The sequence below is a fragment of the Cariama cristata genome, unplaced genomic scaffold, assembly GCF_000690535.1.
Source record: "Cariama cristata isolate BGI_N322 unplaced genomic scaffold, ASM69053v1 scaffold1720, whole genome shotgun sequence".
NCBI lineage: Eukaryota > Metazoa > Chordata > Aves > Cariamiformes > Cariamidae > Cariama > Cariama cristata.
The window spans coordinates 1-10,521 of NW_009594307.1; the positions used below are offsets into that span (position 1 = coordinate 1).

The following is a 10,521-nucleotide window of genomic DNA, read 5'->3' on the forward strand; positions in this document are numbered from 1 at the left end:
GGACCTTGCGCTTGGCCTTGTTGAACTTCGTGAGGTTCGTACCATGGGGTTCTGGAGATGCGTCAATAAATGCTTGCCTTGGTAATATAGTATTTCCTATTCACCACTTCTGGATGTGTAACACCAGGCTAGATGACTCAGTACAGCCAATGGTTATAAGAACTACATTTCCTTTGAAAATGGGTGTTTGTGTATCAAGGATATGAGTATCAAACCTCCAGTTGCATGGACAGCCATGAGTTCCTAAGGAGGTGTACTGTATGGATGGTAACTCATTATTAATTTTTCACAGTTAAAATGCACTTAATTTTAATTTCCATGCTGAGGAAATCTAGCTAACAATTACTTTAAACTTTAATCATTTGGTTTAGCTTTCTGTCTAATGAACTGTAGTTCAAAACGGGGCTTTGTGCTTAATTTTTATTTTAGTTATAGACCTCAGTGTATCAGAGAGACAGCTTTGCATCAGTGTGGAGGCCTGCTCAATTCGGTTGCCGCCCCCTGAGGTATAAAACAGTTACATTTTCTGTGACTGTGTTTGTCTTATTAATCTTTATCTTCTTTTCTGTAATTAGCATAATGGGGATAGAAGTGCTTATTTCTGATTGAGTTAAGACAGTAATCATATTCGTTGACTATCTGCATCTGTTACAAGTGCATAACATCCATATTGTATCTATATTGATGCATTCTAGCAAGCATTGTAAAATTGATTCTAGACTAATTAAGAGACCTTTCAAAAAATGCTAACAGAATGTAGTATTGAAGTGTCTTTATGATTCTAAATTTCCTTCTAGTATTGTTTTCTAGAAGGCATTTACTGTCTTACTGTAATACCTAAACAGTTTTGAGTAACATCTTAAAAGTCAAGCTACGGGTAAGTTGGCAGCACTATGTTTAAAGTCCTTATATATAATTTTTTTGGAACCTGCTTCATTTTCTACGCAGCTTCCAAAAAACTGGAGCAGGCTGGACTATGCTGCTTGTAAGCATAATTAATAAATTGTTTAAGAAATCATGGTTGAGGATGAAAAATTACCATCCTTTGTGACAGCTGTGTCCCCTTTGTTGAATATGCCCATACATACAGGGGCGTATTTGTCAGGCTTGCCGATTTCTTCCAAAGTAAGTATTTCTGATCCAAACTCCTCTTTCTTAGAACAGAAGAATAGGATTTCTTCTGTGACCTAGTTGGACAGCATAAACATTAAAGCTACCTATAGGAATCCAGTTCCAAAATGACACAAAGCAACGATGGAAGCGATCATGATGTGGCTTCATTATCAGTTTGATCTTTTTAATACTTTTCTAAAACAGAAATGGCCAGATTTTCTTGTCAGTGAATAAATGCAAACCCTGGTAGAGCATAGAGAGAGAAAATGTTTCTCAAATCTTAGTGTTTGATTGGCCCCTAGAGTCAAATATTTTCACATTGTGAAAACGTGTGGTGTTTTTTGACTTCCCACAGGGTGAAACTATATGTCCCATTAATTCTGTTGCTTCGATCTTTGCGCTTGATGAGGCAAGGTGGCATACGTAGTCACTAGACTGTCAAACCTTAAAAAAATGCGTGTGGAAGTGAGATAGTTCTTAGTTTAAGAAATTCCTTCTGTACTTTTACTTATTAAAACACTTCAAATAAAGTTTAAATCTCACTGATTTAAGTAAACCTTAAACCTTGTACTTGCATAACTTTTGGAAGTGTAGGCTGTAGCATAAGGTAGTGTGCAATTTGATAATGGGAATATCTTCTGAAATAATCAGTCTGTGAGAGCTGCTAAAAGAATAATAACATATAAGCTTCGGTATATTGTGGTACCTAATTATTTTTGAAAATTTTAAGCTTGTACTGCTGTAGAAATATTTGCAAATAACTCTTTTTTTCTGTTTTAAGCTGGGAGATTTTGATATTTCAGCGAACACCTTAAAGCTGTTTGACAGCAATGACAATGCAGTTATTCACCAACATTCCATATTAAGTAACTGGTGCTATGTTTTGCCAAGGTAGGAGTCTGTTTGCATTTCAGCAGAAACAAACATTTCCTGGAATGTTTGCCCGACAAATTGTGAATTTGATACTAGCGATAAGAACACTTCTGTTTTACAGTCTCTTTTACATTCCGGAATCTGTGTTTTTTACTTTTATGGTCTCAGTGTTACGGAAAATGAGAAAAAATCATCAGTGAATCATAAACTGCACATTTAAATATTATTTTAACTTTATTAATCTTTCTGCTACTTCTGTGATATGCAAGAACATTGGTTTTTCTCAAATATAATTTTAGCAGAAATTGTCAATTTAAAGAAAAAACATATTTCCACCTTTGCCACAAACTATCTCTATTTTCACCTATGATTTTAATAATAAAAATATGAGAAGTAATGATATATTTCCTTTTGTTCTACGTTCATTGGTAGTGAGTATTACAGACAAGAGAAATTAGACTTGTAGGTGCTAAGTTCTTTTCCATACTTCAGGAAATATTGCTATTGTTCTGTCATAAACTTATGAAATAAAGGTATTGGTCCTCAAAACATAACAGTAATTCATAAATACTTTCAACACCAAAAATAAGATTTTTTTTTCCAAAAGTCCAGTATATTTTCAGCTGAGTTTTATGACACCCTTTCTAAGCATCCCTTCTTTACCTATGCACAGCATGAAAATGGGTCAGATCATAAACATCAGCCACATAATTCCTCCAGAATCACCTTTCCGTTCATATGAAGAATTTCAGATGCACTGGAAGAATCTGGTAAGAAGCAATACCCACTGCTTTTGTTTTTCCCTCCCTTTTTTGTACCTATTGACTTTGTATTTCTAATACATGTTCGTCTTTGTTTTTTTTTTTAAGTATGGCTATATTCTTCCAGAGGATCTTGAAGAGACAAAAATATACTTCAGTGTTTACTTCAAACCAATAGGGGAAAGGTTCTTTACGTATCCTTTCAGAATATTTTTGTTACATTTCCACTACTACACTTCTAGTGAAGATCTAGATTTTCATTTTTGAATGTGTTACATATTCTTCTTCTATCATTTCATAGAAGTCAGTGGAGAATTGTTTCACTAGACAAATTGGAACAAAATATTTAGTCAAGTCTCTTTGTTGTAGTATTGAATAGTAGTAAGTCAAATAGAACTGTACTTCACAGCTGCTGTAAACATGATAATGCCATTCTAAATGGTGATGTAAAAGGAAGAGTTAAATTCCTGTAAAAATATAGCCAACAAAGATTTGTTTTAAAGTGAATTTTCCTGCTAGGAAAGACTAGACTAAGGATTATTTATATTGAGTAATCTTTACTGTGGTAGGTTAGCATGGTATAATCATGTTGAAGTCCTGTGACTTTATAAGCTTCAGTCCCTTAAGAAGTGCTTTTGTCCACCTTTTTGAAAAAGCTTTAGACGTGCTCATGCTTTCTTCTCAACAAAGATGGTTCAAAGTTATAGAAATGTAAACAAACTTGTTATGTTATCCCTGAACACTTACTCAGGTACCCTTTAAGTTGCGTTCGAAGTCAGCCAGTGCAGTATTTCCCTAGAACAGATTCAGAAAGTGTATTGAACTCTTTTCTTTCTGACGTGAAGCGTAATCTTTCACATCTGTGTGGATTTCCGGTAAAGATGACAAGTAAACCACTTTATGTTACACACGAACTCTCCAGGGCTCCGGTGCGTGTAAGGTTTTTTTATAAACATATTAATGACATGTACTTTGTTCATGGTATGAAGTGGTCTTTATCATATTCAGAACACAGTAAGAGCGTAAATCTGTGCTTTTCACAACAAACAACTGTCAATCATGTAACTTTTAATTAAATGTGTAATCAAATATTATATTGCTATTTGCCTTTGCTATGTTGTTGTTCACACCACAAATACATTAAAAATTGGACTTAGCGTTCGTCAGTTACTATCGATATTTGCAGTTTACAGACCTTATTTTACAGTTGGATATCCAGAACTTTCTCACACCTCTTCCATAATAATAATAATAACAACAATAATAATTAAAATAACAATAGCTCTGATTATTATTATTACAGTTTATTAAAAAAAAAAAAAAAAAAAAAACAAAAAAAAATAAAAAGTTCTGCGGACTTAAACATTTTAAAACAATCAAGCTGTAAGATTTACTCCATGGCTGGTGATGGAAAGGAGGCAAGCAATCAAAACGCTTTTAATTTGAGGTTGTGACAAAGGCTGAGACTCAAATTTCTTTGGTAGTAGCGTGTGAAAGAAGAAATGAAGTAATTAATTCTGAACAAAGAATAGTGACAGAAGTTGGAGAGATTCTAAAATACTATAATCCTCTTTCAGAAAGCAGTTCCTGTTTATGTCTCCTCAGTGATCAAAGCTAGAATGGCTCCTCTTTGTCATCTGCAGTTTTTATAGACATCCAAACTGTCTTTTGCTCGGAATACAGATGCCCTTAGAAGTCTTAAGAGACGAGGAGCCCTGTCAGTCAACCTCTCTGCACACCCCCTCAAAAGGGGTAGGCATTACCCAGTTGGAAAGCACTAAACCGAGATAATGACTGTAATTTAAGACTTTCCTTCTGAGAAATACAATATTCCAGCATAGTTTATAAACAAAGAACTGAGGGGAGGAGAAAACAAATCTTCGTTTCAAAATATAGTTAATTCTAATACAATACAGGAAAATGTATGGTTATATATTGTGATGTATATAGGTTGATATCATACAGTGATGCATTAGGTGGCACTATCAGATTTTTAAATCCAGTCCATTCAATTTAGCAACTCTTCTTGTATTGCAGGAAATAAAATCAAAGCCTATGAAATTGCCTGGTGAGATGGTTTGTGCAGTGTCTCTAACGCAGGCCCCTCCAAGGAAACAGACTTTGCCTAGAATTTCTTCACCGTGCAGTATGGAAAAGAGCCACTGGATGGAGCGTTTGATCAAAGAGCCAGAGACGCACACTTCTTCCAGCACAGGAAAGGTTAGCATTGAAGCAACAGAGAAATCAATGAATAGGCGGCAAATACCAGGAGTACCGGAGTTACCAGTTGTGAAACCTTTAGGAATGCCTGTAAATTCAGCCTTTGAACTCCTCCCCAAAAAGGTCAGCAAAATTATACCAATTTTCAAAGGAAAGTTGATGCAAATGAGTGGAAAGACTGCAAAACAAATGGATGGGAAGAAAAGAGAAAATGCTGAAAGACATTCACCACTAAAAATTATGAGTGTTTCATCTTCTGTGCTGACTGTGCGCAAGTGCAGCATAACTCAGGTTTACAAACCTGTTCAAAACATGTCAGTCAAAAATGCTACTCATAGCAGCGTACTTCAGGTAATGAACACAAAACCATACACAAAACATGACACTCCTGTATTTCGGTGGAGACCAGAATCTGGTGGACTAACAACTCTTTCTGATTTTTCTGATAACTCGGCTTCAGGTGGGAATTCAAGTGAAGTCAATCACAAAAAGGCAAATTCTCCTTCCTTTCTTAAGAACGTTGGGTCAGTGCTTCAGAAATCGAACATCAATCTCAGTCTGAATACATATGCGTCTCCTATTTCCAGTGCAAGGAGGGGAAAAAAGTTTGCAAATCAAAATACCACGCAACTTCTTGAGAAAGAACACCAGTCAAAAAATGTACATTTGCAGATTTGTAAATTAGACAATGAAATGACAAATTCCAGTTTATCACAACAGCAAAGAAAGAGATCAAATGAAGGAGCAGGGTTAAATATTCATGAATCTGTCTTAAATTGCACAGTGTGCATCGCCAAAAATGAAGAAAATAAAGCAGTGTGCCATTTGAAGGATGATATCGCTAAGACAACCGGTCATCATTCCAAATCTAACTTTGAACAGGTATGGGAAATAACAGGGCTCATTCTCACTGGTGCTCACAAATTCAGTATATTCTAAAACAATGTTAAGCAAGAAAGAGCATGACTTTCATCATGTTCTACCATCATTCTCAATATAGTTTTCTAAAATTTCTACCATATAAGTTAATGTTTTCAGCCACTGCTGCTTTTTTTTCTGAAAGGGAAGATGATTTACTGTGTTCTCTGAGATACATACTTTTTTTTTTTATTTGGGACTTTTAAGGTAGGATAATTAATTTTCCTTTCTTTAAGACAGTTTATCAGTTTATCAAGATTTGTGTGAGGTTAACACGGTGAAATTTTCAGTGTTCAGTCTGTCTTCATATGAAACCATGTTAATGAACAGCTCCTGGAAGGAATCTCAAACCTCATCAGTTGTGTAATGCTGACTGCAGCGTGTGTAAGACATTGTGCTATTAGACAAACACAGAAATTTTGCAAATACACGTTTAATTACAATTTCACTGAAAGTACAAGATGCAACAGGAAAAATTCCTACCGGGCATAAGGGAAAAAAATCTTCAGAGTGGTTAAGTACTGGAACAGGTTGCCCAGAGAGGTTGTAGGGTTGTAACCCTTTCAAATTCTCAGAACTTGACTGGATGAAGCCCAAAGCCATGTGATCTAACTTTGAAGTTAGCTCTGTTTTGAGTAAAAGTTATGACTTGATGACTGCTAGAGGTACTTTACAACCTAAGTTTTCTATGCTTTTGTCTGCATTTCAGCAAAATAAATAGCTGAGTTAATTTCAGTGCAATTTTTATGAGGGTGATATCGCACAGATTGGGCACATGCATGAAATGTGTTGTGCTTATCACTTTTTTCACTTATAAAATGTAATTTGGTAGGTTATTTCAGCTTTGTGTTATGAGGGCACCTTATGAAAAAGTAGGTAATTTTAACAATTAGAAAAATACTGGACTTTTTTTCCTAATGAAGGTATAAACTCCTGTACTTTAAGATGATTACAGGGGATGAGTATCTGATGTGTGAAACACTGACCTCAAAAGCGACGTCCTCAGTCAAGGAGAGCAACATGCAAGCATCTGTAAAGAAAGGTTGTGCCAGAAGAAGACAGGTAAAAAACCCACACACATACACCCCTTAATCCAGTCTAGAAGGACCTGAATTAAGAGATAAAAAGGAAATTTTATATTTTTTCATTTTAGCATGTTTCAGTTAAAGACAGGGAAACCAAGAAATATTGAGCCCGCTCTGGATAAAATTGACCTTAACCAGGATAAAATTAACCTTAACCATTGGTTATGTTACTGTTAATTCAAGCGTGCATTTAGAATGTTTGTCTCCTGCAAAAGATACTACTAAAATGAAAATGTTTAATGATGTCACTTAATGTAAATGTGTTTCTAAAGCAGATTTTCTGACTCTGCAGAAAACAGTTTTATCCTGCCCAATATAACTGTGGGCATTCTCAATGGCTCTGTAAGTCTCTCATCTTAAGTGCTTGAATTCAGCAACGGTCTGTAGAAATGAGTTCTCTTGATTATTTGATATATTGAAGTTGTTATTGTATTACTAGATGGGGTCAGCAGCAGCAATTAGATAAGTGCCTAATATGAATTTTCTTTTTTTTTTTTTTTTTAATACTTTTTCCTCTGAGTGCTGCTGTAGTGACAGCAGTGTGTACTTTTGAATTCCTCTTCAAAATATTTTTCATGATTCTTAAATATTGCTTTTACTTACCACAGGGCTACACTTCAGTTTCTAAATCTCAGTTCTTTAAAACTCAGTTGTATCTTCCATCTCCTTCTCCTTACAACCACATTTGCTATGTTTTTACTGCCCAGAAATTAGCCCTATTAGAAGCAACAGGTCCCAAGTCTCCAACGCTCAGTACAATTGTATTTTCTCACGTAGATACGTATGTATTATTTCTGCTAATAGCCAACTGAAAATACTATGCAATAACTCTACAGAATAAGCCAGGAGGAAAACGTTGGACACACTTAACTCCCTTTTCACCCAGGTTCCCTTGCTTTTTGTATTTCATTTCAAGTGTGACCATTTGAGGTCTCATTACCCGTGCTTGATCTGAAGTGCCTTTGCCTAGTCACATATTGCAACATATAAACTTACCTTGTCAACATACTCAATAACCGTTGAGTAAGAACTTAAGAGTATGTATCCATAATTCAGATTCTTCCACTTAATCTGCATTTGCTGATGTTACATTTTAGCTGTCATCTTTTTGGTTTTTTACACTTTTAAAGCCAAATACAAGACAATTCTGTAACTTCTAATGGTAATTAAGAGAGCACAGCCTGTGCTATCCGTGCAGTTCGGAAAGGGCCAGCAGAGCAACCTCGGGGGCCTGCCGCAGGAACGCGCTCACACCCTAGGGCTCAGGCTGCAGCAGGAAGAGGGGAGTTGGTGTGGGAAACACCAGCCCAGCTGCTCTGCGCTGGCCCCATCCCACTGCAGCTGGGAAAGGCCCTTCCACAGGGCCACAACTGAGTCGCTGCTTACAGGCCCAACACTGCAGTGCTACAGCAGGAGAGTCAGGAGTCAGTCTCACAAAGAAGAAAAGAAAACCAGCAACTAAAAATAACTGATTATAACAGCCCCAAGGATCTGAGTACCAAAGGGAGACTTCCACCATAATGCGAATTAAGCGCTGGAGTCTTTTGCCTGCCACTGGGAATGACTCGGCCATGCTAGGGCTTGTGAGTGTGGAGCTAGCTCTACAGCTTGGGCAGATCGAACAAGGAGAGAGCTTGTAGCTGCCCTGGCAGCACTGCTGGGATGGGAAAGGGGCACTGTCGTGTCCTAGTCATGAGTCACTAGTGCCCTGTGCCATTCCTCCATCTCCAGGCAGGCTGTGAGTAGCACGGGTACCCACCTGAGCCCTGCAAGCTACTTTTGGGAAGCGGCAGGAATCAGCAAGTTCTCATTGTCTGTCTGCCACGGCTGGAGCCAAGTGAGGTGGACGCACAGCTCTAGGGAAGCTTCAGCTGGAGTCTCAAGGATAGCAGAGGGACTTGGCTGTTAACTGGGGTAGGGTTGGACTCTCCAGTGCTCATTAGTCTGATTCCTCCTCTCTCCAGATTAAAATACAATGGTGCTGACTGGGAGCACTGCTAAACACTTCTCTGAAAAGTAAGTCTTTGTCATTATTTCAAGTTTGGACACCAGAAATGATCAGTTGGTTTTGAGAGTCTTGGCTGCCAGCATGTAAAAGGGTATTTTCAAAATAGCTCTGGGTTTAATTATTTACCCACTGTACATATAAACATACTTTAAATTATATATATGTTGGAAAATAGAAACTTTTATTAATTACTTCTTGTGTCATTCAACTAAGCATTTCACTGAGAAACAACTTTTTAGTTGAGCTGTTAACTTACTATTACTGCTTTGTTTGCTTTACTGTTTTTTGCCTTTTTGTTTGTTTGTTTTTTGTTAACAGAAGGAGGAAAGTTATTCAAAGTTAAAGAAAGCCAAAAGAAGTAAGCCTTCTATTTAGGATATTCTGGAGTACTGAAGGAAAACTCTAGGTATGCTCATTACAAATTTTAAATATTTTTCTTTATTAAAATAATATCACATGTCTATAATAGTTCCTACTATTTTGGTTCCTTGTAATGATATCAGCTATCTCCAAAGGAGTCACTTTACTAAACAAATGGCTTCTAGAGCAAAATAACGAGATAACAGAAGCTAAGATTCTTGGGTTTATTGGACATTAGCAAATAAATCTTTGTGCTTTTTTTTTTGTGAAAAAAGCAACGTTAAATACAAAGCTATCTTGTACTTTGTAGAACTTAGAATTTGGCTTAAATTTGTATTTTGACTGGCTCACTTTCTTTCAGACTAAAATAAACCTGTCTTTTGTACTGCTGGGTTTCATTTGAATCTGAACTGAGGTCAAAACCATAAAACATTAAATTGAAGCTATGTATATTTAATATCACTACATGAAATGGAGTGGCTAAATGCTTTTGTGGTGTTAAGATCTAATCCAAGGACAAAATGGTCTGTCATACAAAATGAATAAATTTAGTTTTGTGACCAGATATTTCAACCCACATCGTGGGTGGTTGTCCATAATAGTCTTGCAGGATAGAACATGCTTTTCTGTTAAATATTCCTTTGAATATTAAGGACACATATGGCATATGAAACCCACCAGTTTTATTGACCTAATGCCTATCACAATTTATCAGTAGTAAAACATGCAGGAAGGAGCAGCCTATATAGTTAACTGTTTCAGAGATAAGTAGAAGTATATTTATTCAAAAGAAAATATTGATGTAAGCAAGATGGTCATACAGACAGAACAACACAAAAATGTAAATTATACAAAACAAATAGAAAAACATAGCAATAAAGAAGCAAAATGGCAACTGTTCATCTTTTAATCTGCCTTTTGGCCTCAACATAAGTGATAACAAGAAGCCAAATGTGCATTTTGCCTCAGAGATGCACTTTTATGTCCTTCCTTTCTTTGTGTGGATAAATTTCCTCCAGTGAACATATATATCTGTTACCTGCTTTCTCTAAAGAAAGTCCGATGCATGGATGGAAGCTTTCCATATAGGGCCTTCATACTCCAGTATTCAGCATATCCTGTTCCTGGGTCTAGCATTTTATCTCTCTTGCTTCAAGTCAGGCAGTTCAGGCACGGTCCTTCT

General features: G+C 36.4%; 1 protein-coding gene across 1 annotated transcript; it reads left to right on the forward strand.

Annotated features, from left to right (window-relative positions):
• Positions 1 to 429: 429 nt before the first annotated feature.
• Positions 430 to 9,353, forward strand: LOC104159645 (chromosome unknown open reading frame, human C18orf63; the record flags this gene model as incomplete). Its single annotated transcript, XM_009697610.1, has 8 exons — positions 430 to 506; positions 1,895 to 2,004; positions 2,660 to 2,756; positions 2,856 to 2,941; positions 3,499 to 3,682; positions 4,785 to 5,849; positions 6,831 to 6,947; positions 9,297 to 9,353. Coding segments are annotated over 8 exons (1,793 nt in total), but the record flags the coding sequence as incomplete, so codon positions are not given.
• Between the last annotated feature and the right edge of the window lie 1,168 nt (positions 9,354 to 10,521).